The sequence below is a fragment of the Heterodontus francisci genome, chromosome 16 (assembly GCF_036365525.1).
Source record: "Heterodontus francisci isolate sHetFra1 chromosome 16, sHetFra1.hap1, whole genome shotgun sequence".
NCBI lineage: Eukaryota > Metazoa > Chordata > Chondrichthyes > Heterodontiformes > Heterodontidae > Heterodontus > Heterodontus francisci.
The window spans coordinates 30,114,175-30,134,254 of NC_090386.1; the positions used below are offsets into that span (position 1 = coordinate 30,114,175).

The 20,080-nt window shown below is 42.6% G+C and overlaps 1 protein-coding gene across 4 annotated transcripts in view; it reads left to right on the plus strand.

Moving 5' to 3' along the window:
- The window catches only part of gnas (GNAS complex locus), a 392,017-nt gene extending 372,138 nt beyond the window's left edge, over window positions 1-19,879 (plus strand). For all 4 annotated transcript variants that reach the window (XM_068048067.1, XM_068048068.1, XM_068048070.1 and 1 more), the window contains exons 9-12: window positions 2,143-2,263; window positions 3,448-3,578; window positions 15,016-15,083; window positions 18,015-19,879. In XM_068048067.1, coding sequence (XP_067904168.1) covers window positions 2,143-2,263; window positions 3,448-3,578; window positions 15,016-15,083; window positions 18,015-18,161 — 467 coding nt within the window. In that variant the 3' untranslated portion in view covers window positions 18,162-19,879. The remainder of the gene's footprint in view (window positions 1-2,142; window positions 2,264-3,447; window positions 3,579-15,015; window positions 15,084-18,014) is intronic.
- The last annotated feature ends 201 nt before the right edge of the window (window positions 19,880-20,080 follow it).

Consider the following 20,080-nt stretch of genomic DNA (forward strand, 5'->3'; position numbering starts at 1 on the left):
TAATCTTCAATTATTTACTTATCTTGATCAAATGCCCTTCTCCTTCTTTACATACCTCTTCAGACTATAGAACTGAACTTTCTGCAATATTTGCTTAGAGCACCCCCCCCCCCCGCCCCCATACTTGAAATCATTTATGCTTTCTTCACTCACTTTCGTGTGTGTGTCACTTCCGAAATAATGGCAATTAAAAATGCACTCAACCCCCAAATGTGGCCTGATCAATACATTATAAAACCTCAGCATAATCTGTACTCCACTGGTATATATTCCATTATTCAATTTGCCTTTTTCTTAACTACTCCTCCATATTGTCTTGATATTGAAACATCCCTTCAATACTCTGATTAGTCAAAGGCAGTCATTGCAAATTTGTTACGGGAAGGTCATGTCTGTCTGACATAGAATATTTTATAGGGGGTAACAAGGGTTGATGAAGGTAGTGCATTTGAGGCAGTCTATATGAATTTTAGCAAGGCTTTTTGATAAGGTCCCACATGGGAGACTGGTCATGTAAAAGCCTTATGTGATCCAAAGCAAAGCGGCAAGTTGGATCCAAAATTGGCTCAGAGGCAGGAAACCAAGGGTAAGAGTCACTTTTTTTGTGACTGGAAGGCTGTTTCCAGTGGGGTTCTGGAGGGCTCATTACTAGGTCCCTTACTTTTTGTGGTGTATATCAATGATTTGGACTTGAATGTAGGGGGTATGATTAAGAAGTTTACAGATGGTACAAAAATTGGCTGTGTGGTTCGTAATGAAGAAGAAAGCTGTAGCCTGCAGGGCAATATCATTGGATTAGTCGGGTGGGCAGAACAGTGTCAAATGGCGTTCTATCCGGAGAAGTGTGAGGTAATGCATTTGGGAAGGCTAACAAGGCAAGAGAATACACAATAAATGGTAGGATTCTGAGAAGCATCGAGGAACAGAGGGACCTTGGAGTGTGCCACAGCTGGAATACTGCATGCAGTTCTGATCACTGCATTTTCGAAAAGATGTGATTGCACTAGAAAGGATACAGAGGAGATTTACAAGGAAGTTGCATGGATTGAAGAATTTTAGTTTTGAGGAAAGATCGGATAGGCTAGGATTGTTTTCTTTGGAACACAGGAGGCTGAGGGGAGACCAAATTGGTGTGTATAAAATTGAGGGGTCTGGATAGAATGGATAAGAAGACCCTATTCTCCTTGGTTGAGGAGTCTATAACCAGGGGCATAAATTTAGAGTAAGAGGGTAGGAGGTTTAGAGGGGATTCTAGGGGAAATCTTTTCACCCAGAGGGTGATGGGAATCTGGAACTCTGCCTGAAAGGGTGGTAGAGGCAGAAACACTTATAACCATTAAAAAGTATTTGGAAATGCACTTGAAGTGCCCGAATCTACGAAGCTATGGACCAAGAGCTGGAAAGTGGGATTTGGCTGGATGGTTCCTTGTCAGCTGGTGTGGATATGATGGGCTGATTGGCCTCCTTCCATGCTGTAAATTTCTGTGATTCATTGTAGACTTTTGATCATTCTTTCTCCCAGTGTAAAATATTATACATTTGTCACTTGTTTTTAATTTGTGTCCGTTTGCATAACTAATCCTAATTCTTAGGCAAAAAAGTTTAAATTGTACGTCTTGTGTATAGCTAGTGTCATGTAAGCATAAAGTTACACTTTTCTAATTGCCTCCAATAGCCATATGGTTTGCTGAAATTTTGTACAGGTAGAAAAGATAATGGGTGGCCATATTGCTGCTTCACTCAATATACTGTATATCCCTACAAATAATGTATTTTCTTGGCTTCCTTTTGGGTGTCTCTGAACATGCAGTTCTCACGATGACTTCTCACTATGCCAAGATCCATAGCATCCTATTGTCTCCACTTGCTTGAAATTCAGAGACTTTATTTCAGATTACGGGAGAATTAAACTACTGACTTGAAAGCTGTTTTGCTTATCACATTGATAATACAAAGCATTTTAGCATTATTAACACGATCACCAAAACTGTTCTTTCTGGACACATCTATTACTAAACAATAATCGCTTTTTCCTATTTAATACTGATTTGAATAGATGTCACATTATTATAAACCAATAAATAGAGACATGACTTCTTTGTTTCTAATTTATTTACCTCAGATCTTTTATTTTTTCCTCAGATGTCACTGCTATCATATTTGTGGTGGCTAGCAGTAGTTACAACATGGTGATACGAGAGGACAATCAGACCAATCGCCTCCAAGAAGCTCTCAATCTGTTCAAAAGCATCTGGAACAACAGGTAAATTTATAACTTCTGTCATATTTATACTGGAACGTCGGAACAAGAGTCAGTTAGATGATTGCTGATCTGTACCTCAACTCTATTTACCTGCCTTGTTTTACATAACGCACAAAGTTATCAATCTCAGTGTTAAAATTTCCAATTGACTCAGCACCACAGCCTTTATTTCAGAGTGTACGGGGAGAGTTTTTGATTTTTACTACCCTGTGTGTTTTTAAAAAGTACATCCTGATCTCACTCCTAATTTCAAAATTATGCACTGGAAGTTAGTTCCAAGTTTAAAATTAAGTCCAGCAAATTGTTTTATCATTTTGTTGAGCTAATGCAATTTACCATGCCTTCAGAGTGCTGGTAGGGAGCGCTGCAGTGGAGATCCACAATTTACATAAATAGATCTCGTGTTCTTCTTTGCAGTATGTTGCTGTTCCTTATTTAGTCACATGGAGGCCAGTTGTTATGGAGACCTTGATCTGCCATTGTATCAAATGGCAGCTGAAAATCCAGGGCCTAGATGTTGTCAGAGGCACGTGTTCATATCCCTTACATTGGCATGTTCTGGCAATGGCAGGAGTATTGAACAGGTGCCACCTGTGGCAAAACTCAAATAATTCTTTTGTACATGATCTATGGGCTTTCTCTATTCTTTGTTTTAAAACTGGTTGATTTGATAAAGTCACCATCTTCTGGAACTGTATTCTGTGGAATTGGCTTCTATTCCTTTGGTTGTGCAAAAAGAATATCAAAGCCATTCAGGTCAATACCATAGATACCAACAGACATAAATATCTGTGAAAGTGGCTAGCAGTCAAGTGCTAGAAACAACGTGCATCACAGGTTATTAAGTGGTGGCATAATTTATTCAGGATAGCATTAGCATTGATAACAATGGTCAGTGACTAGGTGGTCATCAAACGTTCAAGTGGCATACACCTTCAGGAGAGGAGGCAAATAAATTATTGGAAGTGAAACAAGAGGGGGTGTGGTGAAGGGTTTTCACAAAATTGGTGAAGCAATCCCGAGCTGAGGGAATTATGAGAAAGAAGTGGGAGAATGGCTGAAAGTGCAGTTTCACAAGAAACCCCAAACTTGTAGATCAGCCAAGTTCAGCATACGTATAAGAAATCGAAATGTTCTTTTATGTAGAATATTGGTCACTGAACGAGGCTTCTTTTTTAATCTAGGTGGCTACGGACCATTTCTGTAATTCTCTTCCTAAATAAGCAGGATTTGCTGGCGGAGAAAGTGTTGGCGGGGAAATCTAAAATCGAAGACTACTTTCCTGAGTTTGCTCGTTACACTACACCTGATGATGGTGAGCACTTTTCTTTTAAAGCTAGAGATGTTTCTTGGTTGGTTACAGTTCCTTGTCTAGGAGTGGTGTGCAGACTCGTGATTTTCCATACATGAGTTTCATTCTCAGCAGCACCAACTAGAAGCCAGGAGCTTCATACAGAAGCTGACTACAAAGGCCAAGTAACCTACCCTCGAATTAAGGGTTGGTGCTGTGTTACTGAAACAACAAAACTACTTCCAGTTGTTCTCCATGAAACAAAGTATGGATAAATAAATAACTTTGTATCTTTTTCTCACCTTTCTCCTTCCCCTTTTCCTCGCCTGCTCTGAATGTGCTAATTTAATGATTGGACTATGTGGGCGTAAAACAATTTAGATGAACTCCAATTTCAGTGAAATGTGCCTAACAATTTTACTTTTTCCAACCATCAGAAATTTTCAAATGCATAACATTCTATTCTGAATTCAAGCAGAATAACATTCCTTTCAGACAGGGCTGCCATTTTATGTTAGTGTTAGGGTTTTTTTCTGTAAAAGCTATTGGATGGGCAAGGGATCTAATATACCTTTGTTTAAAATAAGTAAATATAGAGAGTAGGCTGCAGAGGAAATAAGAATATGAGTTTACAGCTCACCAGGCAGCTTGCAGTTGAGTCATGCCTTGTTCTAAAACTCACAGTGCTGGATGAGCAATTCCTAAGGAATGTTGGGTGACTTGCTTTGAACCTATTAACGCTAGGCTACTGTGTCATATGCTGCTACACCAGTAGGTGGCAATGTTGCACCAAATATACTTAATTCTCACTACAATATAAATAGTTTTATCTCATCCATAGATGAGAGAAACTTGCACAATGCAAATGTTTACACTTTTCCAGTACGTTAGCAGCCCAGTTCAGACATATTAGGGATAATTTTGATTTTGGGTGATCTTCTTTGGCCTCCTTATCTCGAGAGACAATGGGTAAGCGCCTGGAGGTGGTCAGTGGTGTGTGGAGCAGCGCCTGGAGTGGCTATAAAGGCCAATTCGAGAGTGACAGGCTCTTCCACAGGTGCTGCAGAAAAATTTGTTTGTCGGGGCTGTTACACAGTTGGCTCTCCCCTTGCGCTTCTGTCTTTTTTCCTGCCAACTGCTAAGTCTTTTCGACTCGCCACACTTCAGCCCCATCTTTATGGCTGCCCGCCAGCTCTGGCGAACGCTGGCAACTGACTCCCACGACTTGTGATCAATGTCACAGGACTTCATGTCGCGTTTGCAGACGTCTTTAAAGCGGAGACATGGACGGCCAGTGGGTCTGATACCAGTGGCAAGCTTGCTGTACAATGTGTCTTTGGGGATCTTGCCATCTTCCATGCGGCTCACATGGCCAAGCCATCTCAAGCGCCGCTGACTCAGTAGTGTGTATAAGCTGGGGATGTTAGCCGTCTCGAGGACTTCTGTGTTGGAGATACGGTCCTGCCACCTGATGCCAAGTATTCTCCGGAGGCAGCGAAGATGGAATGAATTGAGACGTCGCTGTTGGCTAACATGCGTTGTCCAGGCCTCGCTGCCATAGAGCAAGGTACTGAGGACACAGGCTTGATACACTTGGACTTTTGTGTTCCGTGTCAGTGCGCCATTTTCCCACACTCTCTTGGCCAGTCTGGACATAGCAGTGGAAGCCTTTCCCATGCGCTTGTTGATTTCTGCATCTAGAGACCGGTTACTGGTGATAGTTGAGCCTAGGTAGGTGAACTCTTGAACCACTTCCAGAGCGTGGTCGCCAATATTGATGGATGGAGCATTTCTGACATCCTGTCCCATGATGTTCGTTTTCTTGAGGCTGATGGTTAGGCCAAATTCGTTGCAGGCAGCCGCAAACCTGTCGATGAGACTCTGCAGACACTCTTCAGCGTGAGATGTTAAAGCAGCATCGTCAGCAAAGAGGAGTTCCCTGATGAGGACTTTCCGTACTTTGGACTTCGCTCTTAGACGGGCAAGGTTGAACAACCTGCCCCCTGATCTTGTGTGGAGGAAAATTCCTCCTTTTGAAGACTTGAACGCATGTGAGAGCAGCAGGGAGAAAAAAATCCCAAAAAGTGTGGGTGCGAGAACACAGCCCTGTTTCACGCCACTCAGGATAGGAAAGGCGTCTGAAGAGGTGCTGCTATGTTGAATTGTGCCTTTCATATTGTCATGGAATGAGGTGATAATACTTAGTAGCTTTGGTGGACATCCATTCTTTTCTAGTAGTCTGAAGAGACCACGTCTGCTGACTAGGTCAAAAGCTTTGGTGAGATCAATGAAAGCAATGTAGAGGGGCATCTGTTGTTCACGGCATTTCTCCTGTATCTGACGAAGGGAGAACAGTATATCAACGGTCGATCTCTCTGTATAAAAGCCACACTGTGCCTCGGGAGACGCACTCGTCCAGGTTCTGGAGCCTCTTTAAAGCGACTCAAGCAAAGACTTTCCCCACTATGCTGAGCAGGGAGATTCCACGGTAGTTGTTGCAGTCACCGCGGTCACCTTTGTTTTTATAGAGGGTGATGATATTGGCATCGCGCATGTCCTGAGGTACTGCTCCCTCGTCGCAGCGCAGGCAAAGCAGTTCGTGTAGTGCTGAGAGTATAGCAGGCTTGGTACTCTTGATTATTTCAGGGGTAATGCTGTCCTTCCCAGGGGCTTTTCCGCTGGCTAGAGAATCAATGGCATCACTGAGTTCCGATTTTGTTGACTGTACGTCCAGCTCATCCATGACTGGTAGAGGCTGGGCTGCGTTGAGGGCAGTCTCAGTGACAACATTCTCCCTGGAGTACAGTTCTCGGTAGTGCTCAGCCCAGCGGCCCATTTGCTTGCGTTGGTCAGTGATTATGTCCCCTGATTTAGATTTGAGGGGGGCGATCTTCTTGATGGTTGGCCCAAAAGCTCTCTCAGTGCCATCATACATTCCTCTGATGTTTCCGGTGTCTGAGGCCAGCTGAATATGACTGCATAGGTGTTGCCAGTAGTCATTTGGGCGATAGTAAATAGCTATATAGGATAGCTACCTGTTAATGTGTCTCCTGATCAGTGGAAATTAAAATCTGGAGAGATGTATAATGTGCAGCTGACTCGATACTGACTTCTGTATTAATCTTACTCACTTATTTCTTAAATGTTCTAAACCTTCTGTCGAATCACACCAAATGTACATCTGAGGTATCTATACTTCCTCCTTTACTGTAGCCTTCTATGCCAACTATCCCATGATGCTTTTTAACTATTCCATGCAATTAAATTATATTATACTCTATCTTGCGCTCTTAACTACAGTGGATGGTCAATCATAAACAGCCCCATAGTATACTTGTATCTGAATGGAATAACTTGCCCCATTGATAGTTCTAAATGTGTGTCTCCATGAAGCATGTCCCCACCCAAGGCCAATAGCAGGAATCAATCCAAATCGATCTTGAGTGAGCTAAGCTGTATCTCTGCCTTGTTCTGAAGTGTGCACATCAGTATTCTGGGGATATGTATTCTTTTCATCCTGTGGAAACAGCTAACTGATCCAAATTTTAACTGTTCACATGCTGTGACATGGAAAGAATCTAATAAATAATCCATTATAGACCAAAATACTTAGAGAGGGAGAGATACAGCACCGAAACAGGCCCTTCGGCCCACGGAGTCTGTGCAGACCAACAACCACCCATTTATACTAATCTTACATTAATCCCATATTCCCTACCACATCCACACCATTCTCCTACCACCTACCTACACTAGGGGAAATTTACAATGGCCAATTTACCTATTAACCTGCAAGTCTTTGGCTGTGGGAGGAAACCGGAGCACCCGGCAGAAACCCACGCAGTCACAGGGAGAACTTGCAAACTCCGCACAGGCAGTACCCAGAACCAAATCCGGGTTGCTGCAGCTATGAGGCTGCGGTGCTAACCACTGTGCAGCCCCAAACTTCATTTGCTCACAAAACTGTTCAGTCTACCATGGTGTTGCAGAGACCAAGTGAGGCTGGGGGATAATTGGACCAGAGCACCCAAGACATAGTTCAGTCCCCATTTAGAAATCATGGACTGACTATGGGAATGGAGGCCGGGGGTCCCAAAAATATCACCGCAGATGGCATGTCGATTTCAAAGCACCGATCCTGGCGCTGGCAATAATGAGCAGCGCTGGGGGGAGAACGGGACAGGAATCCCACTCTCTCAAGTCAGGCCAATTAAGATGGCTTAAAAGCTCATTAAGAGCTTTCAGAAACAGTTTATCAGCCAGCGATGTCTGCACCAGGGTAGAAAATGGCTGCACACCACTGTATCTCACTGGCCACTGCAGCCCTCTTTGCCAGAACTGGGCAGCACATTCATTTCACAACTGACACAGGGACAGAGGGCATTGGGTTTCACCTACTTTGCTGCATTGCCCCAGGTGCAGGACGTCATCAATTGCACCCAGTGACCAGCCAGTGAGATCTATCAACAGGAAGGACTTCCACTTCCTCAATATCCAACTGGTCTGCAACCACAACAAGAGTTTTCTCCATGTGTGTGCTCGCTTTCCTTGCAGCTACCATGACTCCTTCACCCTTTGCCAGTCTAGGTTGCCTCAGCTCTTCACGCTGACCCCCAAAGTGTGTGGATGGATCCTTGAAGGGATGGCTACTGACCCGTCTGTGGGAGCCCAAGACAGAGGCGATACAACCAATGCCACCTGCTCAGCAGGACAACTACTGAGCAGACTATTGAACTTCTGAAGATGGGATTCTGGTGCCTGAACCGATCAGGTGGTGACCTCCAATACTCTCCTGCAAGGTCTCGGTTATTGTGATGGTCTACTGCACTCTCCCTAACATGATCCTCCAGGGAAGTGTGGACCTTGAGCATGTTCAGGCCCTGGAAGGAGACAGATCATCGGGAGAGGAACAGTAGCAGGAGCTAAGAGGCAAAGGGAAATGATGCTGCAGAAAAGTGCCCCTGCTCCACGAATTGGCCTCCTCCTGTTAGCCTCCAGGAAGAGGACCTTCCTCACAGCCTCTGGCATTTGATCCAGCAGGCGGCCCTGCCCTGGTGCCAGCCTCCAGCTCCCCTGTAGCACCTCGCGTCCCTCTGGTGAAGTAGAAGGTTTTGGCACAAACTGCAGAGCTGTCCCTCAGGACAACAGCTGCAGTGATGGCTGCCATGGAGTGTTCAAATGAGCCAAGTCACTCCTGATGGCGCATCCGGCGCTCCGACATCATCAGAGCCCTCCCAGCTGTGCACATGCACAGAACGGTCTCTTGCTGTCAGTAAGGTGCTGTGCATGCACAACCTGCATTCTTGCCAGGACCAATATGCGCATGTGCATGAAAACATCATTGCGTACTGTAACGTCATCCAGCCCCACCACCTGGCAGGAACCCAACTTCTGCATCCGCCCCCCCCCCCCCCCAGACTCACGCTCGGAGTCTCCCTTCTCTCCCTTGCCTATTCATAACTTACGCCTCTCGCTCTCTCCGGCTCTTGCTTCATCTGTGGGGAGCAGGAGCGAAGGGGAGGGGGGATAGGCGGGAACAAGTGGATGACAGGTGGGGGGGTTGGAGTTGAAGCGGGAAGCAAGTGGCTGAGGGAAGGCAGCGGCGAGGCCGGGAATGAGCGGCGAGCAGATGGGCGCGGTAGGTGGCACCGGGGAAGAGAAGTGGGATATTGTTTGGGGTGGGATCACAGCAATTGAACGTAATTTTTTTAAATCAAGCAGCGCCATCTTTAATCCTGTCAGCTGCCTAAAATATTGCAGACAGTGACATTTCAGTGCATGAGGCTGCATTTGTGCATGTGCACGTACTACGTCACCTAGTGGTTGCGTTGTCAGCAAACGCAGCCTTAAATGAGTCCCACACTTAGAGAAGCATATGATCATAGGAAATAGGAGCAAGAGTAGGCCATTCAGCCCGTCGAGCCTGCTCCGCCATTCAAACGGATCATGGCTGATCATTACCTCTCTGCCATTTTACCCCACGATCTCCACACTCCTTGATGTCATTAGTATTCAGAAATCTTATCGATTTCTGCCTTGAACATGATCAATGATTGAGCTTCCACAGCCCTCTGGGGTAGAGAATTTCATAGATTCACAACTCTGAGTAAAGAAATTCCTCCATCAGTCTTAACTGGCCTGCCTGTTATTTTGAGACTGTGTCCCCTTGTCCTAGACTCCCCTTAGAAACATAGAAAATAGGAGCAGGAGTAGGCCATTCGGCCGTTTGAGCCTGCTCCGCCATTCATTATGATCATCGCTGATCATCCAACTCAGTAAACTGTTCCCACTTTCTCCCCATACCCTTTGATCCATTTAGACCCAAGAGCTATATCTAACTTAAAAGCAAAATACTGCGGATGCTGGAAATCTGAAACAAAAACAAGAAATGCTGGATTCACTCAGCAGGTCTGGCAGCATCTGTGGAAAGAGAAGCAGAGTTAACGTTTCGGGTCAGTGACCCGAAACGTTAACTCTGCTTCTCTTTCCACAGATGCTGCCAGACCTGCTGAGTGAATCCAGCATTTCTTGTTTTTGTTTGAGCTATATCTAACTCCTCCTTGAAAACATCCAATGTTTTGGCCTCAACTGCTTTCTGTGGTAGTGAATCCCACAGGCTCACCACTCTCTGGGTGAAGAAATTTCTCCTCATCTCAGTCCTGAAAGGTTTATCCCGTATCCTTAGACTTTGACCCCTGATTCTGGACTCCTCCACCATCGGGAACATCCTTCCTGCATCTACCCTGTCAAGTCCTGTTAGAATTTTATAGGTTTCTATGAGATCCCCCTCAGTCTTCTGAACTCCAGCGAATATAATCCTAACCGACTCGATCTCCTCGTACGTCAGTCCCGCCATCCCAGGAATCAGTCTGGTAAACCTTTGCTGCACTCCCTCTATAGCAAGAACATCCCTTCCTCAGATAAGGAGACCAAAACTGCGCACAATATTCCAGGTGTGGCCTCACCAAGGCCCTGTATAATTGCAACAAGACATCCCTGCTCCTGTACTCGAATCCTCTCGCTATGAAGGCCAACATACCATTTGCCTTTTTTACCACCTGTTGGACCTGCATGCTTACCTTCAGCGACTGGTGTATGAGAACAGGTCTTGCTGCATATACCCCTGGCAAATATATTCTTCCTTAGATGAGGAGATCAAAACTGTACACAGTACTCCAGGTGCAGTTTCACCAAGGCTTTATACAATTGAAGCAATACATCTTTACTCGGGTGCTCAAAATCCCCTTGTAATGAAGGCCAACGTGCCATTTGCTGCCTTAATTGCTTGCTGCACCTGCATACTAGCTTTTAGTGACTCATAAACAAGGACACCCAGGTCTCTTCGGACATCAGCACTTCCCAACCCCTATCCATTTAAGAAATACTCAGCCTTTCTGTTTTTTTCTACCAAAGTGGATAACTTCACACTCATTCACATAATATTCCATCTGCCATGTTCTTGCCCATTCACTTAGGCTGTCCAAATCCCCTTGAAGTCTCCTTGCATCCTCCTCACAACTTACATTTCCTCCTCGTTTTGTGTCATCCGTAAATTTGGAAATATTACAATTGGTCCCAATGTCCAAGTCATTTATATAGATTGTAAACAGCTGTGGCTCAGGCACTGATCCTTGCCATCCTGAGAATGATCCATTTATTCCTACACTCTGCTTTCTGTCTGTTAACTAATTTTCAATCCATTGCAGTATGTTACCCCCAATCCCATGTGCTCTAATTTTGTTTACTAAACCTCCTGTGTGGGACCTTAACAAAAACCTTCTGAAAATCCAAGTACACCACATCCCCTGGTTCTGTTTTATCTATGCTGCAAGTAACATCCTCAAAAAACTCCCAACAGGTTTGTCAAACATGATTTCCTTTTCACCTCCATGTTGACTCTGCCCAATCATATTTTCTAAGTGTAAAAGCAAAATACTGTGGATGCTGGAAATCTGAAATATATACAAGAAATGCTGGAACCACTCAGCAGGTCTGACAGCATCTGCGGAAAGAGAAGCAGAGTTAACGTTTCGGGTCAGTGACCCTTCATCGATGAACTCTGCTTCTCTTTCCGCAGATGCTGCCAGACCTGCTGAGTGGTTCCAGCATTTCTTGTATATATTATATATTTTCTAAGTGTCCAGGTATCTCATCCTCTATAATAGATTCCAACATTTTTCCTACTACTGATGTCAAACTTACAGGATTGTAATTTTCTGCTTTCTCTCTCCTTTCTTAAATAGTGGGGTTACATTTGCTACTTTCCAGTCTGCAGGATCCCTTCCAGAATCTATAGAATTTTGAAAGATAACCAGCAATGCATCTACTATCTCTTATTGCCACCTCCTTCAATATTCTGGAATGTAGCTCATCTGATCCAGGGGATTTATCAACTTTCAATCCAATTAATTTTTTGAGTATTACCTCTTTATTGATGCTAACTACTTTCAGTTCCTCATTTTTTTTTTACAAGTCCCTTGGTTCCCAAGTATAGTATTTCTGGGACATCTTCTGTATCTTCCTCTATGAAGGCAGACACAAAGTAATTGTTTAGTCTCTTGGCCATTTCCTCATTCTCTGCCACAAACGCTCCTGTCTGCGCCTGCAATAGACTGGCATTCGTCCTTGCTGATTGTTTTGGGTTCGTTTTCACATACCTAAAGAAGCTTTTACAGTTTGCCTTTATGTTTCTGGCTAGCTTAGATTCGTAATCTCTTTTCCCTTTTATCAGTTTCTTGGTGCTCCTTTGTTGGACTCTCAATCCTCGGGCTTACCACTTTTTTCTGGCAACCTTACAAGCCGCTTCTTTTGACCTAATGCAATCCTTAACATCTTTTGTTAGCCACGGTTGATTTACCTTTCTGCCTTAGAGGAATGTATATTTGTTGTAAACCATGTAATACTACTTTAAATACTAGCCATTGCCTGTCTACCGTCGAATCTTTTAATGTATTTTCCCAATCCACCACAGCCAACTTGCCCCTCATACCTTCATAGTTTCCTTTGTTCAGATTTAAGACCCTAGTTTCAGAATAAACTATATCTTTCAATCTTAATGTAGAATTCTATCATATTGTGGTCATTATTTCCTCATGGCTCCTTTACAGCAAGGTTATTAATTAGTTGTTTCTTCAACGTACTGCTCTAGAAACTCATCTCGTATGCACTGCATCTGATCCAGCTCTGTTCCCGCCCCCATTGGCACTAAATGGAAAGGAAACCCATCTCCATATCAATTAAGGGCTCACCCCCGTGAAAATCTGAACTTTAATCAGTTTCCCGCTGGAGGCGGATTTCTGACCCAAAAACAGACCCGACTCCTTTTTCCTGCTTCCGTGGCACAAACTCAGCCCCGTAGCTCTATAGCTCTTGGGGCGAAAGGGATCAAAGGATATGGGGGGAGGAAAGCGGGAACAGGTTACTGAGTTGGATGATCAGCCATGAACATAATGGCAGAGCAGGGCCGAATGGCCGATTCCTCCTGCTTTCTATGTTTCTAAGTATCTGTCCTTTTGTTTTCTTTCATGGGATGTGGACGTCGCTGGTAGGTCAGCATATGTTGTACATCCCTAATTGCCCTTGAACTGAGTGGCTTGCTAGGCCATTTCAGAGGGCAGTTAAGAGTCAACCATGTTGCTGTGGCTCTGGAGGCCAGACTAGATAAGGACAGCAGATTTCCCTCCTTAAAGGACATTGGTGAACCAGATCGGTTTTTACGACAATCAGTGATCAATGGCACTGTTACTGAGATGACTTTTCAAGTCGATATTTTTTTTGTTAATTAATTGAACTTAAATTCCACAGGCTGCCGTGGTGGCATTTGAACCCATGTTAGCCTGGGCCACTGGATTATGAGTCCAGTGACATTACCACTGCGCCATCATCTCCCCATTTTTGCACTTCAATTTTGTTACGTATGATTACTTATAGTTAAGTAACAAAACTCATAACAATTTGGAACAAATGAATTTTTCTGGGACAAGCTGAGCAATGTAATACTAAGATGCTGTAGTAATACCGGTGGCAGGAGAGGTAATTAATTACTTTGTGCTTTGTGACAGTTGGCAGTTTCCACTGTAAATGTGGGCAAAGGAATTTATAATAGCTGGGGGAGGAAGTTAACACACAAAAGTGACAATTCATAAACTGAGTACATGCTGACATGACATTTTTAATATAGATGATGATCCTTGGTCTTAAACCAGATTTCAACCTCCACATTATAAGGTCCCAATTGGTTTTTAATCTGCCTCCTTACTTATTCATACTTGGAGTTATTTTGGAAATTGTGTGCCCTCTTACAGTTTCATGATTCTGCTATGGTAAAGAAATGAGGTGCTATCACAACAATGTCTCTATACACAAGGACATGAAGGAATATCCCCTGACCATAAAGTGATACAATATAAATTTTTAAAAGTGACTTGTCACTGGTGATAACAACAAAAGCCTATCAGGTCAAGCATCTTTAAAATAATGAGATTAAATACCTGTTGTTAATTTTTGTTCCCCAGCAAGACATTTGATGACTGTTCAGTTCTGGGTGAGAAAAGCTCACCGTTTTCATACACAAAGTACAAGTGTAGTTTTAGCTTTAGCTATCAATGCACAGTTGACAGGAAGTGTGCTGTTCTCTGGCCATTGACAATACTGCCTTTTAAGGCAAATGGCCTCTGTAGCCCTCATGAAGCCAGCGATTCACATTTTTGTGGGTCATATGTAGAGCAGCACACCCATCAATCAAGGATCCCCAGCCTTCAAAAATAATTTGCTTTTATGCTGGCCTTGATTTGGAGCGGTGGTGGAAGAACAGGGGAGAGTGGTACACATAGATTGTGGGTCATTTCTGCATCGCTCTTCCAGAACCTCACCTCAAATGTAAAAGTGGCTTTAGAAGACTGCCCTGCTGCACTGGAAACCAGGTTCTTAAAAGCTAAAATAAAAGCAAAATACTGCGGATGCTGGAAATCTGAAACAAAAACAAGAAATGCTGGAATCACTCAGCAGGTCTGGCAGCATCTGTGGAAGGAGAAGCAGAGTTAATGTTTCGGGTCAGTGACCCTTGAGTGCCGAAGAAGGGTCACTGACCCGAAACGTTAACTCTGCTTCTCTTTCCACAGATGCTGCCAGACCTGCTGAGTGATTCCAGCATTTCTTGTTTTTGTCTTAAAAGCTAAACTTGTGTTCAACATGCATCTTAATTGCTGATATTGTGTATGTAAACATTGCCAAGTGTTGATATAAATAGAGTAAGCCTGCCTTACTTTTTGGGGTGATTTAAAGTACCAAAATCTGTTGCCTGTGTAGGTAGGGCAAACTTGTAGATTACACGGGGGTTACATCCAAATTCCAACAAGACTGTTTGTTTTGCAGTGATGTATATCTTATTTTTAAAAAAAAACTAGTTGGTAAAGAAGTCTAAACTTTATATTGGCATAATATATCACCTTATTTATAACAGCATCACCAGAGCCTGATGAAGATCCAAGGGTCACAAGGGCCAAATACTTCATACGAGATGAGTTCCTGGTAAGTAATGCCTGCAGCTATATTTTTAAAATCTCTGGAATAACATTTCTTTAATTTTCTTTTTATCCATTAATAGGATGTGGGTGTTGCTAGCAAGGCCAGTATTTATTGCCATCCCTAATTGCAACAACTGATGTTTATATAGTGGCTTTAACATAAAATGTCCCAAGGCACTATGCAGGGACGTTATAAAGCAAAATTATACACCGAGCCACATTAAGGCGATATTAGGGCAGATGGCCAAAAGCTTGTCCAAAGAGGTAGGTTTTAAACAGAATCTTAAAGGAAGAGAGGTAGAGAGTTTGGGAGGTGTAGGGAGAGAATGCTAGCACGTAGGGCCTATGCAGCTGAAAGCCTGGCCATCAATGGCAGAGCAATTAAAATCAAGGATGCTCAAGGGGTCAGAATTAGATGAGCCCAGATAATTGCCCTTGAGAAGGTGGTTGTGAACCGCTGCAGTCCATATGGAGTAGGCACATCTACAGTGGTGTTATGGAGGGAGTTCCAGGAATTTGGCTCAGTGACAGTGGAGGAATGCCGATATATTTCAAAGTCAGGATAATGTGTGACTTGCAGGGGAGCTTGCAGGTGATGGTGTTCCCATGTGCCTGGTGCCCTTGTTCTTCCAGGTGGCAGAGGTCACAGGTTTGAAAGATGCTGTCGAAAGGAGCCTTGGCAAGTTTCACATTGCATCTTATAGATTGTCCGCACTGCGTGGTGGTGGATGGGGTGCCAATCAAATATACAGTATAATTTCTTATACTTATGACTGATCAAATTTAAAGTTTGTGTCCTCATGATCAAAGTCCTTCATGAATACCATTTGGCCTATCTTTGTAATCTCCTCCAACCCTACAACCACTCCATCTTTCCAGTCCTCTGAATCTGACCTCATACATCTCCATGCTCTGGAATTGCCTCCCTAAATTTCTCCACCACCTCCTCCTTTAAGACCCTGTTTAAAATACAGTTTGATCAAGATTTTGCTCACCCTTCTTAATATCGCCTTTGTTGCAGCTCCAATTTTTTGGTGTCTGTGAAGTGCATTTGGTACATTTTTCTGCGTTAAAGATGGTTAATGAAGCAAGTTGTTACCTATATAAAAACACAATGGAATGTTAACTAGCACCACCTGAACAGTTTGAAATAAATGAGGATACCATGCTGAGGATGGGCCTATTATTTGTACGAGCACTGGAGAACAGCAAGGCTGATTCCCAATGTTTGAAGAATGGGCAATGAGAAACAGCTTGATAAACTAGGAATCTTCATCCACAGATTTGTTTCAGGTGGGATCTTGCACACGTATGCAAGATACTTGATCAGATACAAAAAGCAAACCTGAAACAATATTTTAAAGATTAATGTCAGAGCAACAGAATATTCACAAGGGGATCTCTAATTGGAGGAGCATTGCAAGGCCATAGAGGAATTTATAGGTAAGGACAAGCGTTTTGAATTAAATGCAGCAAAAGACAGACACCATATACATCAGTGAGAACAGGGATGATGGATGAATGAAACCGTGTGGGATAGAACACTAGCAGTTCTGTGCAAGTTAGAGTCTATGGAGGGTGGGAAACCAAGAACAAGGTTAGACTCTGGAGTTCACAAAGGCACGGGTAAAGAATTCATTGGAGGAGTTAATGGAGAAGCAGGCAATGATTTAGAGGTGGAAATAAATGCCCTTGGTAATTGTACAAGTTATTTTCAAAATATTGAAGGAATTATCCTGTTAATATAACAATTTTACTTCATTTACTTAAATTCCACAAAGCAATAAACGTAATCAAATTGGGAGATAAAGCTCTGGAACTCCATCTGTTGAAGTGTTTGGCACCATCCAGCAACCATGTTGATTGAGGCGTGCTTCCCCAGTCCTTATTGATTTTGGCCTATCGACACAGATTTTAAATAAAGTCTTGGCTCCAGATAAGATTTCATTGTTAGTGATACTCCAAATGTAAGTCCTGGATTGTTTGTTCACCAGCAGCTGACACAGTTTAGTATGATGGTGGCTCACCTTCTGATGCCATCTTGGATCACTTCCAATTTTTGAACAGCATAATGCAAACCATAGAACGGCTCCAATAATCTGTTTCAGTTGCCCTTTGCAGTTGAAGACAAAACTAGAAAATTCCTGTTTTATGCAAAGCTTCATGAGAAGTATTAGCCACTGCTGAAGCATTAAAAAAAAATATTTTGAGGGCATCAAATAAATCCCTAAAGTTTCATTAACTGGCTGCTCCTACTACACATGTGGTTAGGTGCCTGTTCTTAAGAGGACCTAACAGAGGATGCTGCACCCTAAAATTCAGAAAACTGGACAAGAACAACCAGAAAAGCCCAGCAAGTTGTATGTTACCTATCTGCTGAAAGTGTTTTACTATGTGATTCTTAATTTTCATTGTCTATTTTTCTTTTCGTCAACTTAGAAAGGAACTTAAAAGCATGGGGTTCTTTGATAGCTGTTTTCAAGGTGTTCAGTGTGGAGAACTTCCTACAAGTATTGATGCATTTCTGGGTACCCCAATTCTTTGCTTCTAAAAGATAATTGCTCTGCCAAAAGGGAAACGGTACTATAATTACAGAAAACACAATTAACAAAAAAACCCAAAATATGTGATTTGCCATATGTTGCGCATAACTTGTTTTATGACTGATCTTGGACAAAGGAAATTTCAAAATCCCCTGGTGAAGCCCAGTTTAAATAGGAATGATTTAAGGGGACTGTGGGATTGTACAAGTGAACATCACAAGAATGTGTATAAGAAGGCTGCAGTGTGATGGAAGTTTAATATCTGCAGAATGGTGTTTGTAGCAAATTGTCTTGCAGGGAGAGACTGGTCAAAATACCTTGTTCCAACTTATTTGAGCTGTCTTAATTTTGTTTACAAAGAAGGTTAGCTATTTTCTTCCCTTGCCTTTCAGCGAATCAGCACAGCAAGTGGCGATGGAAGGCACTACTGCTACCCTCATTTTACATGTGCAGTGGATACTGAGAATATCCGCAGGGTGTTCAATGACTGTCGGGACATTATTCAACGTATGCACCTTCGTCAGTATGAGTTATTGTGATGGAGAGCACTTGTCTTTGTGTCTTGGACTCTTTATTCTTCATTTAACTTGCCCACACAGGGTGGAAGAGAACTGGTGCAGTCTCTCTCCGAATGCACCCCTCCACTTTTCTCCCTGCTGGACATCAGCAGAACTTCTTGCTTGCCTCTGTCCCCCGGACAGTGTGAGATGGCATCACCTAAACGGCCATTTCCATGTGGGTTTCCCTACTACTTTAACGAAACCGAAAACAAAACAAAACACCCTGAACACTGAGTACTTGAAGGATTTAAAGAAAACAAAAACCCACACACAATTGGGAAAAGCCTGTTCCAGGGTAATCAACACTGTTGTGGGCTAATAATATCGATCCTGTATCCATTCACAGCAACAGAAAATGTGAAGGTGCCAAGTCCACACTGAAGACTAGATCTCCTCTGTGATGTTATCCAGGCCTGTCAAGGTGTGGAATGGCGATGCTGAATCCCTGCAGATCTGAACAGTGCAAAAAAAAAAGAGAGAAATCTGATAAAACCCCACTGCTTTTTAGAGGGGAGTTTTTAAAAGAAAAATAGTCTTTGGCAGTCCTTGGACCTAGAACGTGATGAACTGCTTTTGGCCTGTGATTGTAGAAAGAAATAACCACACACACTGTTTTAGTTCTCCACAGATGAACCTTTCAGCTTTGTTCATTAACTGGACTTTGGTCCGATATTTTTTTTCCTGTCTCTTCTGGCTTCCCCTCTGCCCTTCCCTTCACTCCTTTACTCATCCCTCCATTTTCATTTATTTTACTGCTGGATTATTATTCTTGTACAGACTGTAAAATGTATTATTTTGTACAACTTTATTGAAAATAACTTGTAGAAGATCTTTGTGCCTTGATTATGGCTGTACCTGTAAAATGAGCTAAGATGTAAGTATGTTTGATTGCGCTGTACAGCTTTGTCAGCCCTATCTGCAGCACTAGCTCAAGGTAGGGAATTTATCTGTAGTTTAGTTTTTTTTTCTGGTTTATAAAGAAGGAAAAATGCTGTTTAGTATATTAAAAAAAAGTACAAAATTGTGCAAATTAACCACTTAAGTGAGGTCTTTAACAAGTGACCAGTCATTGCAGCATCATTTGCTTTTTTTAATTTTAGCTTTAACTCATTTCAGTCTATCCAAATGCAAACATGGCTTGTTTCTACATAAACCAAATTTTGCTACAAATTATAAATGTTAGTCTCTGGTCATTCATAGTCCTTTTTAAAAAAAAAAAAAATATTTTTTAAAAATGTAGGCATTGTGTGAATATGGTGAACATCAGATCTGGCTCCTCTGGTCCAACCAACCGCAGATGTACTATGTTGGTATAGTTAATACAAAGCAAGGTGTAACCCCTTGTATTTGGCCTCAGAATTCCAGTTGCAAATCACATTTTTATTTCTCTTTTAATAAAGAGATAACTTAGAAAATTTTGTTTATATTAACTATACAATAGCATCAAGTGCAGACGTGTGGATTTTTTTTCTTAAACTTGAATAATTTATGCAAATTATATGCTCAGAACAAGTTGTGGTACAGTACGAAAAGCAAAAATCACTGTAGCAATAAGAAAGCATGTAATTTTAGTAACTACTACACTGCTTTATATTTTATATCTAGGTGTTTTATGTCTTGAGTATGTTACTTTTTCATGTGTCTAAGATTACTGTACAATTTGTACAAAGTCTAAAATTACAGTTGTAATAGATCTAGTACAGTGTTAGCCTATATTACTCACCTCCCCCTCCCAACTTGTCTTCTCTCCTCCTCTTCTCCCCCCCACCCCCCCCCCCCCCCCCCCGTTTTATTTCAGCACGCGATTAGTACTATGCAGTACTAAATCTGTTACCCATCACAGAAGCTATCATAAAAAGCACTATTGTGACTCTGTTTCAGTGAAGATATGTCTAACT